Source organism: Mytilus edulis, chromosome 7 (genome assembly GCF_963676685.1).
Source record: "Mytilus edulis chromosome 7, xbMytEdul2.2, whole genome shotgun sequence".
In the NCBI taxonomy this organism is placed as follows: Eukaryota; Metazoa; Mollusca; class Bivalvia; order Mytilida; family Mytilidae; genus Mytilus; species Mytilus edulis.
In genome coordinates this window covers 50,558,354-50,580,853 of record NC_092350.1, presented here as the reverse complement: position 1 = coordinate 50,580,853, position 22,500 = coordinate 50,558,354, and the positions used below count along the sequence as shown (strand labels likewise).

General features: G+C 33.9%; 1 protein-coding gene across 2 annotated transcripts in view; it reads right to left on the bottom strand.

Moving 5' to 3' along the window:
• Positions 1–21,931, bottom strand: part of LOC139481725 (uncharacterized) — a 30,886-nt gene extending 8,955 nt beyond the window's left edge. The window contains exons 1-5 of one of the 2 annotated variants that reach the window (XM_071265213.1): positions 21,838–21,931; positions 8,257–8,314; positions 3,494–3,753; positions 2,776–2,965; positions 785–1,056 (exon numbers count right to left, since the gene is read on the bottom strand). In XM_071265213.1, the coding sequence (XP_071121314.1) occupies positions 785–1,056; positions 2,776–2,965; positions 3,494–3,753; positions 8,257–8,314; positions 21,838–21,852 (795 nt within the window). In that variant the 5' untranslated portion in view covers positions 21,853–21,931. The remainder of the gene's footprint in view (positions 1–784; positions 1,057–2,775; positions 2,966–3,493; positions 3,754–8,256; positions 8,315–21,837) is intronic. The other variant, XM_071265214.1, reaches the window with a different exon arrangement.
• Positions 21,932–22,500: the final 569 nt, after the last annotated feature.

Below are 22,500 nucleotides of genomic sequence, written 5' to 3'. Positions count from 1 at the left end.
AGAGAGGTGTGCTTTGTAAGCATCTGGGACAAATGAATCTATTAAAAACATAAATATTAAGAAAAGTAAATTACTTTATCGTTGGCATCTTTGAAAAACTACTTGGTAAGTATATACAATGTATATATTTCTGTTGTTTCGTTTGAGTTTGGTGTTCGTTTTTTTTTTGTTTTTTTTTTGTTTAGTGTTTTTAGGGGACTGATATAACTAGCTTTGTACAATAAGTATATAATATGATATAGAACTTATATTACTCAGTTAATTTGGCTGATAAGATGGTATTTTATTTCCAAACCGGCTATTTAATTCTTATGTGTTTCATGTACAAAACAGATACCAAAGGGATACTCAAACTCATACATCGAAAATTAAACTAAAAATATCATGGCTAAAAGCTGGACATTGACCAAAGAAAAACAACAGTAACTGTACACAAAACAAACCAAAGAAAACTAAAGATTGGGCAACACGAAACCACCAAATATGGACGGGATCTCTGGTGCTCCGGAAGGGTATGCGAATCCTGCTTCACGTCTGCTTACATTATTCTGTAATACAGATATTAAGGTAGATAGCTTGTGTTGCAACAATATGAGTTTTTCAAGCAAGTATTTAAAGATTTTTTAAAATTAAAATTGAGAATGGAAATGGGGAATGTGTCAAAGAGACAACAACCCAACCAAAGAGCAGACAACCACCAAAGGCCTACAATATGTCTTCAATGCAGCGTCAAATTCCCACATCCGGAGGCGTGTTTAAATTAAATAATGTGTATAATTAATACCAGTGCAGTTCTTCCGTCTATCTCCAATGAAACACCACAACCTTTCCCCTCATCCCAATATCTAGTTCCTGCATACGCTTTTAAACATAGTTGTATAGAGTCTTTAACCGTGAATTGTATTCTTCTGCAATATGGACAAATACCGGATATTCTGTTAGCATTGCGTAAATATGCGGAGGGAAGGAAATCTGAAGTACGGGAACCATATCGTTCGTGTACATACAGCAAATCTTTGTCCGCTAAACAAATGTGTTGTCCACAATAATCTGTGACTGTAAATAAAAGGAATTTTAATTTACTACATGCATACATAATGACATGCAAGTAATTATTTATATTAAAAAGTTATCAAATTTCATATGTGAGCTAATTCAAACTTTTAATCGAAAAAAGAGGTAGGGTGTAAGAGCCTTATTTACCCTCAATATCAAGTCCATTATTTATTCAAAGATCTTCAAAGGCAGTAAGTTACCTTTTACTTTCGATATAATTTATCGGTCTCATCCGAGTGTTCCTAAACAGGAAGGAATTATAACTGAACTAAAAGATTCAGTGATTTCCTATGTAATCAACCATTTTTTTTAACGAAAGGGGGTGCCCGGGCGCCTCCCCTGGATCCGCCTATGGGAAATGCTAATGCTAACTTGCATCTTCAAAGAGTATATTAATGAACTATAATAACTTTCAAAATCTACATTACGATCTTTTTTTTCACACAGAGTTATAAAGTTATTTCAAAAGTTATTCGGTTGATTACTCGTAATGCCAAATGCAGCTATATTGAAAGATTTGAAAAATAACAAAAAACACCTGTCGATTTTGGAATGACTAGTTTTAACGAACTACAATGAGAAACACAATATATCATAAAAACAACAAAAATAAAATAAATTATACCGGACAGCAAGCTATAAAGGGCCCCCAAAAAATTACTAGACAAGTGTAAAACCATTCAAACAGGAAAACCAACGGGCTACCATAGTAGGCGAATACAGTAACATAGAAAAAAAGGTTAAATTGTTCATTTGCTAATCATTTTTTATGTATTTTGTAATCAATGTATTTAATAAAACTTAGTTCTTAAAACTTGGTGAACCCAGTGTCTTTATGTCATTGAGTAATTGAATTTGTGACTACCACTTGTAAATAATGTCAGTTTGAATTGTTTTACATTGTCATATCGGGGCCCTTTATAGCTGACTATGCGGTATGGGCTTTGCTCATTGTTGAAGGCCGTACGGTGACCTATAGTTGTTAATGTCTGTGTCATTTTGGTCTCTTGTGGACAGTTGTCTCATTGGCAATCATGCCACATCTTCTTTTTTATATTGGAACGTCATGGATATTCTTTGTGCCATGTCATCTCCCGTCCCACAGGAAGAGATCTCCCGTCCCACAGGAAGAGATTTTGAAAACTTTCTTCAATGTAAAAATGTAAAAGCATGTCTCACACTCCCCAAAATAAAAGACAACATATGCAATACCACCAAAGCAAAGGCATCTGACAAAATCTTTATTTATCCTCTATTCGAGTCATATGGGCGGACAGTAGATATAGTGACGAGTATACCTTTTAAATTGCAGGGTTGGATCTAAGAAAGCCGCAACGCATGATCCCTATGTATTTTTTTTTAAAGTTCTTGATAATGGCACTGAAATGTAACTGAGTGTATTCAAGAACACTGCATACAAAATTTTACACATTTCTAAATATCACCTCGATGATCTAGATTTGTGTTTTGTAGCAAACGTCAAGAAACTAAATAGTGATATTGATCTATAAATGCATCCATTTGTTTAGAAACGTCCATTTAATACCACAACAAATACATTATTAGGAACTTATCATAACATAAATCATATTAAGTTTATGATTTTCACTGCGCGTCGCGATATTATTTGCTTTTGCGCTGACGCGATCAACCAATCAATACCACCTTTATCTTTTTTATTATTTCTCTATACTACATGTATAACATAGGAATACTTGCTTCGGTTTCTAACTGAAGACACCTTTGGTGTTTGAAAACAATCACTACAATGTTTGAAGCTGACGTTTGTCAATAGAATGTCATTCACGTCTTCATTCACGTCTTCTCTCTTGGAATAAACATAGCGCAAGAAAATATCCTTAGTTGGGAAAGGGCCTATCCAATATGGATCACTATCACATTTTATTTTCTGTAAGAACAAACACATGCACTTTAGAAATTTATTGCGCAAATAATCATAGCTTCATATGAAATGTACTTCTGCAAAATTTTGAAAATTATAATTTGAATAAAAATTCTGATTTATTGCAACCCGAGTGCGTGTTGATCATAATGAAATCAAAGATCGGGGAAATTATGAACAATCATATATTGTTTAAAGGTAACCAGTCGAAAATATTCTTTTAGGTATATATATTGACTAATATTTTTCATCATAATATTCGTACAGGTTTGTTCACGGTATTCCTGGTAATTTCAAAACAGTCTTTTTTTTCACACTGTTTTAAACGAGCTTAGAATGGTTTACACATCAATCAATAGCGAATATATAAAGAAAAAAAACCTACTATACTGCTGTATGATGCAAATACATTTATGTTAAAAAAACTAAACCCTATATTATATATATGTCTAAAACTATTCTAAAATAAAATCGAGGGAAAAATTGTTTAAAAACAGATGACTTAAACAAAGTATTTATAGGACTATAAAATACCTTTATACGTCTATTGGTGGTTGGATCCCCTGGGTATATTTCTATAGCATATGGGCAGTCCTTTGGAATATCCATGGAAACGTTAACTACTAGCTTTTCATATCTATAACCGTAGTTACTGTTCAGTTTAATTGCATAATAACAACCATTTATATCGGGGAAATGTCGGCTTCCATTTCTCTTCAGAACGAGTTGCACAGTTTCTTCTTCGCTGGTTGATAGGACTTGTGTGTTGCAATTACCAGTACTTAAATGAGCTACTACAACATAACAGTAAGATATTTTAAGGTTCAGCAGTGACGTTTTGTGAAGAGCTACTACAACATAACAGTAAGATATTTTAAGGTTCAGCAGTGACGCTTTGTGAAGAGCTACTACAACATAACAGTAAGATATTTTAAGGTTCAGCAGTGACGCTTTGTGAAGAGCTACTACAACATAACAGTAAGATATGTTAAGGTTCAGCAGTGACGCTTTGTGAAGAGCTACTACAACATAACAGTAAGATATGTTAAGGTTCAGCAGTGACGCTTTGTGAAGAGCTACTACAACATAACAGTAAGATATTTTAAGGTTCAGCAGTGACGCTTTGTGAAGAGCTACTACAACATAACAGTAAGATATGTTAAGGTTCAGCAGTGACGCTTTGTGAAGAGCTACTACAACATAACAGTAAGATATTTTAAGGTTCAGCAGTGACGCTTTGTGAAGAGCTACTACAACATAACAGTAAGATATTTTAAGGTTCAGCAGTGACGCTTTGTGAAGAGCTACTACAACATAACAGTAAGATATTTTAAGGTTCAGCAGTGACGCTTTGTGAAGAGCTACTACAACATAACAGTAAGATATTTTAAGGTTCAGCAGTGACGCTTTGTGAAAAGCTACTACAACATAACAGTAAGATATTTTAAGGTTCAGTAGTGACGCAGGTTCAGCAGTGACGTAGGTTCAGCAGTGAGGCAGGTTCAGCAGTGACGCTTTGTGAAGTTTAATGATAATTTATAAGCACACGACCATCCTTTTTGTGAATAGTATTTTTAATAAACATGGTAAACATGCGGTTAAATTGATCTACCCTGCCTTTTCTTAATGTATAAACATCAAGACCGCTGTTCCCACTTGAAAAGGGAAATGACGTTAATAAAAGTTTTTTACCTACTTACACATTGTTACGTTTTCTATGTGAATTTTAATTTCCGGGGGAGGGACTATACATATGCATTCGTTTCTCTCTTATCCGACTATTAAACATGTGTTGTCAACTTCTAAGTCATTTGGTTTCTGGTGGAGAGTTGTCTCATTGGCGGTTATATATGTTCAACAACTGAAGTTATCCAAAAGAAAGATGCGACTTGCGACTATATAAGTTAACCTTGGTCTGCTCGTGTTACCCATAGTTTGTTGAGAGTTTGAAATCCCGTTACAAATGAAAACTGTCGTTATTGGAATACATGTCTATTCTTGTCAAACTATGAAACAATTAAAATTTAAAAAAAGGGGGAAAGGTCTTGAATCTTTACCAAAATATAAGGCCACTCAAATTCAGGTGTGTACGTTGAGGTTCTGACAATATAGTATACTAGTAAAGTAATTCTTACATGTTTTCAATCGTTGTGTGTGTATGTGTGTTGTCCTATAACATTTACCCCTACTTCAAAATGAAATTCATGCACTGCTCCTTTTACTGTATGTTTAGTATTGTTGAAGGTCGTAAGGTTGCCTATTGTTGCTTACATCCACTTTATTTGAACTTCGTTGGATTATTGTCTCATTGACAATCAAATCACATCCCCTTATTTTTATAAGGACTATCTTTGAAAGACTCAACGAGGTTAAAACAATAAAACGACATCTTTATCGTAGTTAAAAGCTTCAATATGAGTGCAAACGGCATCTTGTGAAGTTTCAATGATCTTGGTTTAATCAATTTGGGGGTGGAGCGGGGGGGGGGGGGGGGGGGGTGGACAAGAAAACTGTTACCGTCTTTATCTAAATATACAATCTAATTAAAAACCTATCTTTCATCGCTCCTGTTTTCTGATATGTCGCGTGGAACCAGGAACATATATATTAACGGTTAGGGGTGGGAATATCAGAAAACGGGAGCGATGAGAGATCGGTTTTTAATTAGATTGCTAAATATATAAAGTGTGGCGAAACCAATGCTATACATAAATTTTAAGGGAATTGTTTTACTTGCAGCATGAAAGCAAGTTCGGTGACATCATTTTTATACGACCACACAAATTTTTGCGGTCGTATATTGTTGGATCACGTTGTCGTCGTCAGCGTCGTGCGAAGACGGATGGTTTCCGGATAATAACTTTAGTATAAGTAAATAGAAATCAATAAAATTATAACACAATGTTTATAACCACAAAAGGAAGCTTGGGATTGATTTTTTGGGGTTATGGTCCCTAAGGTTTAGGAATTAGGGGCCCAAAACAAGCATTTATCTAGTGTCAGGACAACGAGTTGTGTATTATAAGTATTTCAGTTGTTCTGAAATTGTACCACAATGTTAAATACCATAAGTAGAAGTTTGGGATATATTTCAGCATATCAAAGAACCCCAATTATTCAATTTTTGATGAAATCAAACAAAGTTTAATTTTGGACCCTTTGGGCCCCTTATTCCTAAACTGTTGGGACCAAAACTCCCAAAATCAATACCAACCTTCCTTTTATAGTCATAAACCTCGTGTTAAAATTTCATAGATTTCTTTTTACTTATACTAAAGTTATGGTGCGAAAACCAAGAAAAATGCTTATTTGGGCCCCTTTTTGGCCCCTAATTCCTAAATTGTTGGGACCTCAACTCCCAAAATCAATCCCAACCTTCCTTTTGTGGTTATAAACCTTGTGTTTAAATTTAATTGATTTCTATTTACTTATACTAAAGTTATTGTGCGAAAACCAAGAAAATGCTTGTTTGGGCCCTTTTTGGTCCCTAATTCCTAAAATCTTGGGACCAAAACTCCCAAAATCAATCACAACCTTCCTTTTGTGGTCATAAACCTTATGTTTAAATTTCATAGATTTCTATTCACTTTTACTAAAGTTAGAGTGCGAAAACTGAAAGTATTCGGACGACGACGACGCAGACAACGACGCCAACGTGATACCAATATACGACCAAAAAATCGTATAAAAATTGAAGAATTTCTGTTCTCTTAACTTAAGATCACTTAAGTTTGCCTCAACTAAATTTAATGAAATGTGTATATAATGCTTATTACCTCTAAACTCAGTTTGAAGTTCAATTTTTGGCAGCTTCACTTCTACAGTTCTTGAGTTATGTCCCTTTATAACGTTATATGCTTATTGGGGGGGGGGGGGGGGGGGGGGCATAATCTGTGTCCCTTTGGACACATTCCCCATTTATTTTTTTAGAAGTTACTATTTATTAATATTAATTTTAACCATGACTGTATGACATTTTGTATTTAATATTTTATGATGTATTTAAATGAGTAGTTATTGTTGCAAACTCAATTAGCAATTGAGATCATTTATGGAATAAGGGAAAGGGGGAGGCGAAAAAAATGGGGGCGGGGTTCAATTCTTCTCATTTCAGATTTCAGAAATTAAAAAGAAAATTTCTTCAAATATTTTTTTTTTGAGAGGATTAATATTCAACAGCAAAGTCAAAAAAATATTTTAAGTTCATTAGACAACATTCATTCTGTGTCCGAAACCTATATATGCTGTGTCAACTATTTAATCACAGTCCAAATTCAGAGCTATATCCAGCTTGAATGTTGTGTGTCAATACTTGCCCCAACAGTTCATGGTTCGACCTCTGCGGTCGTATAAAGCTGCGCCCTGCGGAGCATCTTTAAAACATATTATAAAACCTATCTTCTCACAATTTATTTCAAATTCTATCGCATAGATTTCTTATTATGCACACACATGTGTTTCTTCATGGACAATCTAACCAAATTAAGGCAATTTTCAACGACTTATAGCTTGGAAAATATCAAGGTTGCCAACACTTTTTATTATATTTTTGCAAAAAGCATAGAAAATCTGAATTTTTGCAAAAGTTTAGAAATTCTATCTTAAGAAATATTTAACTATAATCTACCTTAAGTGAAAACTGTCAAGAGGGCTTACACAGGATATATGCAAGTTTCATCTTCAATTTACAATGAACAATATCTAAAATAAAGACAACAAGAATGTGTCCATAGTACACGAATGGCCCACTCGCACTATTTTCTATGTTCAGTAACCCGTGAAATTCGGGTCAAAACTCCAATTTGGCATTTAAATTAGAAAGATCATATCATAGGGAATATGTGTACTAAGTTTTCAAGTTGATTAGACTTCAAATTCATAAAAGTCTTTAACCTGAAGCGACCAAAAAACATAATTCTGAACTCAGAAGTGACCAAAAACTTTAACCTGAAGGGGGACAGTATCATTTTCTATGTTCCGTTGACCGTGAAATTGCATGGAGCCAAAACTCTAGATCTGATATGGCAATAACATAAAAAAGATCGTATCATATGGAGCACGTGTACTAAGTTTCAAGTTGAATGAACTTCAACTTCATCAAAAACTACCTTGAACAAAAACTTGAACCTGAAGAGGGACAGACGGACAAACGGACGCACAGACCGAAAAACATAATGCATCTAAGTGTGGAATAAAATATTAAATTAAATAAATAGTAAAATTTAAATTGTTTTGCCATTCAACCAATTTCATTGTGGTATACGGATATATTAAGACATATCTATAAATATACATACCTTTTAAATTGATTGTAGTGTACTCTTGTATTAAGAAAAAGATCAAGAGCAAATACATCTGAAAGCAGAATTCAAAATATCTATTTTATTACACAACATATACAAATAGTCTGAACCTAGAAAAGAACAAACGTGTTGTTTCAACAATGAGCAATTTACAAGTTCGATGTATTTAAAACGTGGTAATCAGGCTACAATTATACAATTTTGTATATTTTTTTTTAACTGAGACTGAATTCAATGATTGTTGCTTTTGGTTGTATACAGGATCTATGATTATACAATGTGTGTTTTGCTTTTATTCATTGCTGACTTCTTAGCCATTCGAGTATTTTCATGGTCCCCCTTTTTTTATAATCAGCTTGTTTCTTTTGCCATTCTGATCCTACACAGTTATTTGAGTCATTATATGGTTTAAATTTGATTTCTTATGCAAGTAAATATAGTCTATAATGATATAATCAAAGAGCTGAAGAGCTCTGAGGGAAAAGACGGCCATTGTTTCAATTTTAAGGGGGTATCTTTTGATAGTCTACATACAAAGAATGAACAAAAGAACAGCTAGAACATATAGAAAGGCTGACAATAATGAAACTAATTGTTGTTTATTGTTATTTCATTTCCTTAGTCAAGAATTCATCATAGAGACCATTTGGACCAATGAGATCTGCACCTTCTAAATCAAAACATTTGATTAAAGTTGGAAGTTAATTATCTAAAATTCAATTGAATTTAACAACTACTACAATATATTTTAGAATTTTTATTATGTACAACTGAAGGGCAGGCTAAGACCTTTCTCAATTTTTTGTGACAGTATTCTCAAGAAAGTGAGGACTGAAAAATCTATTCAGGTTTAATTTTCCATTGATAAAGTTCCCAGTTACAACTCTCATCACAGGGATACATGTACTTATAAAATCAAATACGATTGATATAAGCTGTGTGAAGTTTGTTTCCAGATCCCACATTTTGATATATCTGTAAAATTCATGAATAGCTTTAAACTACAAAAAGCAATATTTATAAAAAAAAATGACAAAAAAATTACCACTACAATAATTATGTTGGTACGCAAAATTATTTTTTAATTGATGACTACTTATCATATATATACTTAATGTGACATTTTTAGTGTTTAGATACATTAACTTTCATTTTAGTGGGTAATAACTCATCAATTGAGGTGCTCCTGAATTGGAGAAAGATTCTAAAAACATAACTTTACAGAAAGAATGAAAACTGCAGTTGCTCTCCCCAATCTCAATAGGTATAAACTACAAAAAGCAACATTTTATTTTTTTAATTTTTTTTTAACCATTTCAATAATTATGTTGGTACACAATTTTTTTTTATATAGAAGACTACTTATCATACACTAAATGTCACATTTTAAGTGTTCAGAAACATTTACTTTGATTTTAGTGTATAAGTACTCATCAATTGAGGTGCTCCTGAATTGGAGGAAGATTCTAAAAACAGAACTTGACAGAAACAATGAAAACTGACGTTTCTCTCCCATTGACATTGTTTACCGCGAAAGTTGACCTACAAATTATTACCGTATCACCATGGTGATACGGTCTGATTAGTCAGAGGCTAGACGTCAGGTTCGGGTAAAACTGTTAATGGTATTTCATTGGTTATAAATACTATTTAATGGCTGCTTCGTGGCTGTTTCCGGAATGATTATGGGGGAAATGAAGGTCATATTAACGTCTGATTGGCTATAAATGAGTGGTATGCATTATGTGTCAACGCGTCCGTATGTGCGGTCGGATAAAAATCATTATAGTAGGTCATCGGTATAAATTGTAATGAAGTGTTCATTTGCTATCGTAAAGAGCTATAATGTTTATTAACGAAGCACTGTCAATTTAGTGCAATCAATTAAATCAATACAATTCTGTGATAATAAAATCATGTTATCTTGAAATTATGTTGCAATTTTGGTACGAGGCTGTATATTTATGTATCATTGATCTACTTAAAAAAAGAACAGTAATACACACAATCTACACTTTAAACAGTGTATATTAAAACGATTAAATGATTGAGATACTGAATGTTAGATTTCTTCGTAAGCATAGATTTCAAAGAATAAATACACAAAACGTATGCTCTTAGTATAGAAATAATATAAACCATTTATTTTTCATTGCTTGTACATGTTGATTAGAAAATATTAAAATCACGGAATTTACCGGAGATGTTATTTCCCGCGCTTTCATCGCTTCATTGATTTCTGGTGTAAATAAACAAAACCAGAACAACAGCTGACTGATTAGAAGAATACAAAACTCACAAGGTGAGCCATATGGTTCCTTGTGTGCAAAGAAGCCTACACCAAGCATCACGGTATAGTTATCGACAAGGGTTACAGTGGCCTATTGTGTCAGCTTTTGCAATTTTACTGTTGACATCCCATACAGTAATTACTTTGTATTGTGCATTATTATCACTGAGAAACAATTATGAGTTACCAAGCTTGACAATGCATGGTAATAAAAAATCAAAGCTAAGTGTACAGAAAAAATAAGAAAAATATGTCCTTAGGTGAACGACTTTATATCAACAAACACAGGCACTTGTTTCTATCCATACGAAGGTCGACTATCCATATAAATAGATTTATATGGATAGTCGACCTTCTTATGGATAGAAACAAGTGCCTGTGTCAACAAAGCTCGATACAGTTGTATGTCTAACCTGAGACTACATGTACTATAATACATATTGGTCTCAGATCTAACCCCTCTAGCTGGACGTATTCGACTATATAGAGGGATCCCGACTATAGATGATATTATTATTGAAGGCAGCAAATTACATGCATCTTATTTCCTTCAAACCCAAAATACTTGCAACACAGCGAGCTCCCAAAAGATGTTCGCATGTGGGGTAGACAGTTTGATGTATACTCATACATGATGATTCTTATGAGTTGTCAGAGGCGGATTTAGAGGGCGGTTCAAAATTTGGTTGTTTGACCTGGGACTATTATAGTATAAGCAGTCATTGTCCATTGATATATCAACAGGACTGAGAACTGCATTTGATATGTCTGATTTCAATTTATTCACATCATCAGGTCTTACAATTAGTACATTTTTTCGTGATGATATAATTACTATTTGGTTAATTATGCAGGGAATCACTGAAGCATGACGGGAGAAGTCTCCTCCCTGAATTGTCCCAGCTGACCTTTTTGGGAAAAAATTTGGTTGCTTATATAGGGAATCACTGGAGCATGACTAAAGTGGGCCCCCTCTTAGGCAGTCAGTGGGTCGCCACTTATAAAAATTTCTAGATCCGCCACTGATCAGATATTTATTATTATACCATCAAAATTTTACGTGGAACATTTTAGTCCTAATAATTAATTTATGACGGCTGGCAAGACTTTTTTTTTTCTGGGACGCCTTCCTACGATAAATTAGGTCGCAAAGTTCCCCCCAAAATTTACTCTCAAAGTCCATATGTAAAAAATGGCTTCCGTGTTATGACTTCCCAGAAAAAGAATAAAATAGCCTTGCCAGACGTCAGTTCTAAGAAGGCGTCCCAGAAAAAAATTAAAATAGCCTTGCCAGACGTCATAATTATTTGACTAGGAACATTCGTGATGTACATTTAGTAATGGCGGACATGTACATATTGTAGCAATAAGGTGTATTCAAAGCACAATAATAAATAATAAATCAACTCAGATGGAATTTTCATCAGTGGATGGAAGCATACTGATAAGTCAAATTTCTTTATTTTTCACACAGCTTCGAAATAGAGTGATAAGATATAAATCAGGAGATTAATCATTGTTTTAGAAGTCAAGAATTTTTATATAATTGTACTTATTTGGGTAGATACATGTAACATAACATTTATTATTATTATTTTGTCATAATACCTGTACGCTCAGCATTCTTCATGAAAACTATCGCACTGATTTTAAATCATTTTAGGAAAGCACTGTGTAAGCAAACATTTCAGTAGGCAAAGAGTCTTTAGGCTGATTGTTATAGTCTGTACATGTATATTATCTGAAAAGCTTAGTTCTTGTCAACTTCATATTCAAACATTTTAATAGATGTCTCCCCAATAGATTTGGTGTATTTCTTTATTCTAAAAATTTTAGCATTTTTCAAAGTCATGTTCATTTAATTTTCAGCCCAGCCCAGAAATATGCGGTTACATTGTACCTTTAATATGGCTGATTAAGGGAAAGATGACCTGGCTCACCTCTAACAAAGGCTATATTTATTGTAAATGCAGACATTTAACCTGTTCAACACCAAATGCTGTCAAGTTTGGGCTCCTGGCCATGGTTCATCTTTTTTCATTATTCATCTTACATTTACATTTCCTTTGAATTTGTTTGCTTATTTGTTCTATGGTCTATGAATATCTATCTATATGTGTACTACATTTCATGCTCCCACAAAAATATTTAAAATGTATACATTTTACTTTTCCTAGCTTCTCTCATGTGATAGCGGTACCTTTTTGGTCACTATTTATGTGTTGCCTTTAAATATGAATTGTAACACTTTATAGTGACTGAACAGGTAAACCAAATACTTCTCAAGAAACAGAAAAAAAAGAAGACTACTTGCATTGGAACAGCACCAGACTATGTATGAACAAAAACTCAGATCGGAATAGCATGGAGGATATGTCACGTCCTTGTGAATAAGCAAGGAAAGCTTTTAATAATAGTGCATTTTTTAAAAAATTATTAGGGTTTTCATTCATTTTTTGTTCAAATTTCAACATAATATGTCAAAAAAGCTAGTCTAACTTTACTGAAACTTTCAGTGGTGGATCCAGAAATTTTCATAAGCAGGGGCCCACTGACTGCCTAAGAAGGGGCCCGCTCCAGTCATGCTCCAGTGATTCCCTATATAAACAACCAAATTTCTCTAATAAAAGGGGCAGCCCAGCCCCCCCCCCCCCCCTGAAAAACCCTCTAACTCAGCTTCTGACTTTAAAACAATATGACAAGTGTTTCATTCACCAAATTACTGGTGCAATTTTTGTGATAAATTTCATGCGCAATTTTATGAATGAAAGGGGAAAGAAGATCCACAATTGCAAACTGACCCAATTTTTTTATCACAACCAATCAAATTATACTGACATTATCAGAGAGTAAACATCAAATGAAAAAAGCACAAATAACTGATAAATATTATCAGGTATTACAGAATTAAATATATGTTTTAAATTTATTACAAAAAAATGTTCTCAATCTTGTAGATAGATATAAATGGATCTCATATTAAAGTACCAAAGACAACTGTCTATCCAAGTCACAATTTATAAAAGTAAACCATTATAAGTTGTAGTATGGTCTTCGACGCAAAGCCTGGTTCACACCAAACAGCAATTCTATTTAGTCCATATCAATCACCAGAGGTAGATTTAGGGGGCCCCCCTTTTCAAGGAATCACTGAAGTGTGACGGGAGCAGGCTCCTCTTAGGCAGTCAACCAGCCCCCACTTATAAAATTTCTGGATCCGCCACTGATCATGACAATAAACATTAACAAGTAAAACTAACTAATAATCCTGACTATATGTATAACATGAAATGGTTGCCATCAGATATGAAAATATAAATATTCAAAGTAACAAAAGCTTGATTACATGTGCAACCAAATATAAAGCACTATAAAAGGCTAATACTAATATGAAGCTCTCATCTACAGAAATCAGGGGCGGATCCAGCCATTTTAAAAAGGGGAGGTTCCAACCCAGGACAAAGGGGGGGGGGGGGTTCCAACTATATGTCCTTATTCAAATGCATTGATCGGACAAACCCCTCCCCCCCTTGAATCCGCCACTGGAACTTAAAAAAAAAATTGTCAAGATCACAAACCACAACGTGATATATTCAAAAATATAAGACAGGTGACAACATGTTGAAGAAAATGATTTGCAATTAATATTTCATTTCAAATCCCATTACCATAAAACCATCTTTTTCAAGTATTACTACATCTGGAAATTAGTAATAACAACATTTAACTTGTACCGTCAAAACTAATTGCATCTTCAAAGACAAAAGTCAGATATTAAAGATATCAATCACTTCTATACATGTAAGTATAAGATGTATCATTCTCAAATTTGAAAGGCCTTCTGTATTAGTCCATTTTGTCAAGTAGTAATCCTCAAAAGTACATGTAGGTTATATGCTCTTTTATCAAGTTGATTATAGACACAGTATGCATTTTATTATAAATATCGATCATTCCCCATTTTATCAAGTCTCCTTCCATTAATATAACCCTGGTCCACCAATAATACAACTAAAATCACAAATTAGTAGAAAAAAAGCGCTATGCATTCATATTGCTTGGAGTGCAATATTCCAATAAAAATAACATACTCACAAACCACTGATCTCAATATAATCAGCTAAAATACGGCAAGCTTTTTAGAAAAGCTATTACTTGTCTGATTATAGCCTCAGATTAAAGTGTAATAGATGTGCTTTGATGTGCCTGATTAATTCCCCTTAATTTGGACAGATTAATTATTTAGTATTTAAATGTTTATTTTAAGTTAAATTTGATTTAAATATAGTAAGATAAAAGTAAAGATTGTTAATTTAACTGTTTTAGTATTTAACTTTTGATGTTTTAATAATGTTTTAAGAATATTCATTTATTTAACTTTTCTTCAGTACCTTTTATGTAAAAGTTAGCCTGTTTAATGACAAGTTTAGGATATCATTTGATATTCAGTCGGAGTCGGCCTTGCACAGGCCTCCAAATACTCGCCGACCTCATCAGGCCACCCGAGTTCAGAGTTAGCCACCACTTCGGTGCAGTTCGCCAGAGTTAGTCACCCCTTTTTGGTGCAATTTTGCTACTTTAAAACACAACGCGAAGCAAATTTACTTTATTTTACTTAAAAGACTTAACTCTGGGAACACTCTATTTTCATTTTTACATTTGAAATTACTTTATTTTTGAACTCCATTTAAGAAAGTTTTCTGACTCCTGTTTATTTCCGACTTTGTTTAAATTCATGCAATTATTGTACATTTGTAAATAAAATATAGTTTCATTTGAAATATTGTCTGTTGTTCAGCCATAATCTGATATCAGGTATCCCGAGGATCGAATAAGGGGCGAAGTACTGGCCACTACACGTCCCGGGAGGTGTCGTCACCGACCCCCTCCGTTACAAAAGCATTGCATGTTGGTGTGTGAATCATCTACACTACAGCAAACACCATTAGGTTTACATTTAACAAATACGGATTTTTAATTAGTATACAATACTGTGAATGATTTTTATAATGAATAAAGGATATCCCTGTGTAGTGTGGCATTCCAACAATGACGTCACTAAGTTAGATATATTTAGAATATTTCGTAATACTGATTTTTCCGGACTGTAAAAGAAACGTATATAGTGTAAGGGAAAGTTCAATATACGATAATTTCACGAGAAACAGAAGGGAAATGTGTAAAAAATGTATTTAAAGTCAATCTGTTCTCCTTGTAATCATTCAATTTCAGTATGACGTTTTGAGGGGGTTCCCAAACTATCAAAACAAAATGATTGACCTGAGGGAATGATACTCTGGCCAACCCCATTAGGGAATTGACGGCTTGAAGCCCTCTTTCCCCAAAAACTGTACATATAGTTTTATGAACAACTTTATTACTTTTTGGAATGTGTAAAATGTATAGCCACTATTTTAAGCAAAATTTAATGTTCGATAACATATGTTCAAATATTCAATTTCCAGTGACATTAATAAGCTTTGAAGTCTATACATATTAAGCTTGTTATTGCCTGTTAGAAAAACAAACACAGGGAAAGTTCACCTGAAGTCCTTTCAACAGTGGTGGGTCATTGTGTGTGTGTGTGGGGGGGGGGGGGGGGGGGGGGGGGGGGTTGGCTGGAAGTTGGACCCCATTTTTGTTTGACAATCAATGCATTTGATGTCCCTCTCTCATGGGGGTATCATTGAGGGGTTCTGATCCCGGATCCCGCTTACTGTTTTGTCAGATTCCCGTATCCCGCTTACACTATGTACGTAAGCAATTCTCATTTTTTTGTTATTTTCCGGGTCCCGCAAGACCTCATATCCCGTTTTCACGACACAATAATTTCACTTTCACGTGTCATGCTTACAAAAAATCGGCAATCCCGCGTCACGCTTAGACCCCAAATGAGACCCACTCCGGCTCATCCTTCACTGTTCATCTGTATATGTGAGCCAAAATTTGTTCCTGTGAAAAAAGTTCCAGTGGAACTAATTTCACAGGAAATATGTTCTGGGAGAACTTTTTTCACAGACAATTTCTATATAATTTGTTCCATCTCTATGAAATAAGTTCCACACTTTACTTGGTGAAATAAGTTCTGGGTTGGTGAAATTTGTTCCTTACCTAGTAAAATAAGTTCCATGTTTGTGAGATTTGTTCCTTACCTGGTATAATAAGTTCTGGATTTGTGAAATTCGTTCCTCACCTTGTGTCAAGGGCGGTTTTAATTCCGCTATGCCGCCCTCCCTCCTTTTAAGTAGCTTCATGTTGCCGGTTTAATGCATTATGATAGACTTCTTACAAGTCAGCTCCTACTGTTGCTTTATTGACCCTGCTCTTTCAAAATCTATGGGTCTGCATTTTAATTATAGCTATGGTTACTTTTAATTGGATTTTTTTTCGTTAAAAGTCATGGCATTTTACCAAATTGTACTCAGATCTACCTACAATGACCTTTTTGTGTTAACCTGTTATGGCCCTTTTCAAGGTGTTGTTAACTTTTTCTGAGATCAATTTAAGCTGTTAACTGTTTTCAACCTACTTTATTTATTAACTGTTATCAGCATTTTTGCATTTTTTTTTAACTGTTTTTGCCCAAATCGAGGTGTTGTTAACATGTTAACGGACCCCCTATTGCCCCTCCTCAGTATACATGGTATACATGTGATCACATGTAATAGTTGACTGGGATGAAGGGATAAGAAATTTTTACTACCACTTTAAATGAAAATATGTTAAATAGGAGCAGAATGTTTCCCCATTTCGACTGGACGTGTCTGCGTATTCATCAGTAGTACACCCCGAGGAGGATTTTAATAGAGGGCGCCAGGGGGTCCACACCTCCCCCCTTTCTGGGAAGAATTTGGTTGGATTATAGGGAATCACTGAAGCATTACCGGAGCGGGCCCCCCTCTTACATGTCTTAGGCAGTCAGTGGGCCCCCACTTTATATGAAAATTTCTGGATCCGCCACTATACACCCCTTACAGCCGAACGACAAGCGTTTTACTGCCGCCGGGTGGGAGACGGACAGGGATGTCCATGTATATTTTTATAACCAACATTTGCCGAATAGGCGAGTGTAATATTTGAAAAAGACGTCTAGTTAAGGACTTTAATGCACCCACTTAACACACGGCTATTTTTTTTTTTAAATGAAAGAATAATGATTAAACTTTGATTTTTGCCCGGTCGTCACAAAATCGTACGGTGCAGTTTTTGTAAAATTGACGTTTATTTCAGAAATTAGTTGAAAATTATATAATTACGACATGTTTTTCAAGCAAAAGAAATTAGTCGTATCTCTTCTTTTAGACAGAATAATTAAGTGAATTAGATTCTTAAAATAATGAAAAACAACATTTACAACTGTAAGTCCGCATGCTTTTTTATTCCTTCTAAATATTTGACATTTTGTACGAAAATTTTCATAATCCCGACCTTTTCGGATCTACAATTAAATTTTTATTAAATGTTTTTGCAATCTATCCGTTTTAGATGACACCAAATTACTCATCAGTTATCGTTTTTTTCATTCAAGATCAAGACTTTATCTCAACATTTCTTAAAATCACGAATTTCTGTAATTTTATGATGTTGGGTAAAATCACTATAATTTCCGTAATCCCTTATCTATTTCGTTATCGTTTTTTACTGAATATATTAGTCGATTTCCGTGTACTTAATAGTGCTACTAGAGTACGATAAATCATATTTAAACGGTTTTATTTCTATCTTTAACTTCAGTGTAGCTTAAATAGATATAAAATCGTCCAAAATAAAGATCAAATAAAAGTAAAACATAGTTTTTGAGTTCTGTAGAATTCACCTCTTTCTAAATAAGGAATCGTATCGGAAAATTGTAGAAAATCTTCCGAGTCGTGTCAAATTTTCACAGTCCAGTTCACAATGAAACCCTTACTTTGCTGAAAAGCAAAAAAACTATCCATTTATTGACACAGATGCATAGTCTGTCATATATTTACTGCATAGAAACTATGTAGTTAACACTTAAATGAAGATACAGTTGTATTGCCGCAGTGGGAAAACGAAAAGATGAAGTTTACAGAAGACTGGTCGATGAATATGAAAAAAATGAAAACATCCCATTTGAAAATACAAAATATCATAAGAGTTGCTATAAATATTTCAAAAGTAAGCACAACCTATCAACTTCTGTTTTGTCTGTACAAAGACTTTGTACTACATGTACCAATTCTACCGACCAGTAGATCTTCTCATATATCAACGAGGACAGTAGATCTACAACTCATTCTGATTTGTCTGTGTGTATATTTTGCAAATGTATAAAGCCTATAAGCAAGTTACACAACTTCATAACGTATCCTCTGAGGAGCAAACTCAAGCTGTATTGAGTGTTACTACATATATCTCCTACAATGATCTGATTTACAAAATAACTCATGATAATTTTACTATTAAATCTTTATACCATCGAGCTTGCATCTCTAAATATTTGCTACAAAATTTGAAATCAGAAATTAAAGAGCTATTTAGTTCTTTTAAAACATAAAACAGCTTTTACTAACATTTCGACGATTAAAGATGACGTGCCTGTACACAAGGAAGTATTCTGGTTAACAACTTCAATTACTTGATCAGTTAACCGGGCTTAATTTCTGCCCGAGGATCGCCGCCGAGAAAACTACACAACATATTATCAGCTTCATAGTTACATGTATACAGCTTCAACAAGGCCAAGGTACATCCAATATTGTATACAGTAGCTCTATAATTTTGTCTTATGCCGTAATGACGGAAAATTACTCGTTTAAAATGACTGTGATATTCGGTCTGTAAAATTTAAAGATCTGAGCAGTGACTGCGAAACTGGTTGCAAGCACTTAGTGCAGCTACTTTACGGAAGCAGATATAGGGTAAAGTTGTAATCCAATCAGATGAATATCCATTATCTAAAACTATTTCACTGGATTATTCAATTGAAATTATGCCACCTGCTTTAAAAACATTTCTGTGTTGTCTTTTGGATGATGGCACATCTGCGGCAGTTAATAAAGCGTACGATATTCCTATTGACAAAGTTCTTAGATGTATGGCTTTAGTAGAATGTATATTATCTATAAATATTTTTTTTACTCTTTTTCATTTAGGTTTATCACTACCAATGCACCGTGTTTATGGACACACCTTTGATAACTATTGATTAACAAGTTTGACTGATCAGGAGATTAGAAACAATGAAAATGGGGTATACATTCTACATGGCATTATTTTTCTTCTGGGGGTTAAAATTTTATCCAAGACAATGTCGACCCAACTACAGAAACAATAAAAGATCTCCGTATGACTTTGGTTGGCTAAAAGGCAACATCGGTCCGGTATGATGTCATCCAACTTTGTACAGATTTGATCTGTTCACGCATTGGTATAGGTATAGGGGGAGGGTTGAGATTTCCAAAAACATGTTTAACACCGCCGCAATTTTGCGCCTGTCCCAAGTCAGGAGCATCGTGCCTTTCTTAGTTTTGTATGATTTTTTATTTTAACTTCTTGAGTATATTTCGAAGCTTAGTATGACGTCCATTATCATTTCAAAGTAGTACATTTTTATTTAGGGGCCAGCTGAAGAACGCCTCCGGGTTTGGGAGTTTCTTGCTGCGTTGACGACCCATTGGTGGTTTTTGGCCGTTGCCTGCTTTTTAGTGGCTTGTTGTCTCTTTGACAAATCCCTCATGTCTATTCCAAATTTTTAATTCAATCTGTATATAGTAGATCTTGTGTCCGCTTTGAGCAAAACCTCTGAAGATGTATATTTAAAAGGGCAAAGCGTGTACTGATATATGCCCATGCCAAGGAAGTTGTCTTTGTATTGATATATTGACCGATAAGAATGATGAGATTACAAGTTAAAATGAAGCTATAATATTCCGATATCGCAATATTCCGACACCTAAATGGTCCAACATCCCATTGGTCCGACGTTTCGACTACGGGATTTTAACATTAGAAAGCCAAATAAAAGGTTCAATATTAGGATAGCCTTGTCCTCCGTTTGAAGCGGTGAAACACGATAAAAAAAACCGTAATACTTAGTGCCAAAGTAGCCGAACGTCATCACTAGTGTACTATTTAAAAAGAGTACAAACTACTTTGTCAAGTGTTGTTTGATTAATTATATATCTCAAGGTACACGGCGGCCGACTGAAGTAAAATTTTGTTGATATAAATATACCAGTAGCACTTTACTCATTTTAGTTATGTTTGTTAGTACTCTTATCATATCTGATTTAGTGATGTATGAGTTGTTAATGTCTGTGTCATTTTGGTCTTTTGTGGATAGTTGTCTCATTGGCAATCATACCACATCTTCTTTTTATATATCAACATATTGCAACATATATAAAAGAAAATCTGCTCTATGGTTGTCAGGCTTTCAAACTAACAGGAGACCATTCGCTTCCTCAATTTTAATAAACAGCTCATCATGGGACTTTTCTAAACAATTAAAAATACGTCATATGTTATATTTTCCCCTTGCTTCAAATATTTTGTTTCGGATTATTTATATCAAATTTGCAGATATATATGTTTGTAAATACGTGCAATCAAATGATATGGAGGTATTATATGATTTAGATAATGCAAGGGCGACTACAGATACATTTGTGTGACTTAAATGTTGATTTTCAAAGACTCCGAGAGAAAACGTTATATTTAACATGCGTTACCGTTAAAATCAACCAATATTAATTAATATTATGATAGAAATATATTTTCCCAACAGTAATACAGCATTCCTATAAAATTGTTTCGTTTTTGCATTTGTTTTGACTCGATTTTACAACTGGAAGTATCCGTGAATTGAAATTGCACCCATGACCTTTGACCTCGATTTAAAAAAAATGCACCATAATTTCTTTTGACGACCGGGATATTTAGAAAGTACACATTCTTAGCTTTCTAGTGATATATAATTTAGCCGTGTGTTAGGTAGGTGCATTAAAAATGTAAATTTGGCTCTCATATCACTCGCCTAGAAGACAACACTCAAACAATCTCTGGTTTGAAAACAAGCTGCACTAGCGTGAATATGTTAGTAAATTGTCAGTACGGGATGGGTGCAATGACTAATCGGTGTAAAACATTACAAATTACTACATCGTACTATGCATGCTATAATAATAATTATTCTATTTTTGTGCATAATATTAACACGACCGTAAATCAATCAATCAATAATACATAATCAATGTATAATTTATACACAATATAATTTTCTGCTACAACAAATGTTATTCTATATATTATATACTTACTAATAAACTATCCATGTGTTTTTATCACACTGCTACTAGAAAATTGTGTTTAGCAATACTGACCTATTTATACGAAATACAACAAATATTTGTCAATCTAAAAATAAATGTTAATACAAGTAGTAGATTTTTAAAAAGCTTGTTTGATCTGGATGAATCAAATTCTAGGACTGTAATAATTTATAGAAAACACTTTAAAAACATTTTTTTGGAACCTCATGATGTGTATTTTATTTATATATATGCGCAGGTCATGAGAAATTGCTCTTGATAACTAACGAATTGTGTTGAGTCTGGAAGAGGTCAACCAAAAGTATGTTCTAATTCGCCAGACTTAATAAACGAACATAAATTATTTATACAATAAAACCTCGAGAATAAAACTCAACTCATGTATCAGAAATGAGCTCTCCTTGTGAGGGTAGCATACTTTTATTAACGAATGTAAATCAAATATTAAATCAAACAGTTCGTTTCAAAGCCATCCAAGCACACAACGGCTTATTCTCATTATTGAGACACTACTAAAAAACAGTCATACTGGCTCGATCACAGTCAGCCATCCATAATATATACAAAATATACACCAATCTACAAAACGAGAAATACAAGTTAAATAAATCATTGTAACTAAATTACTACTTTCAACATGAAAAACAATAG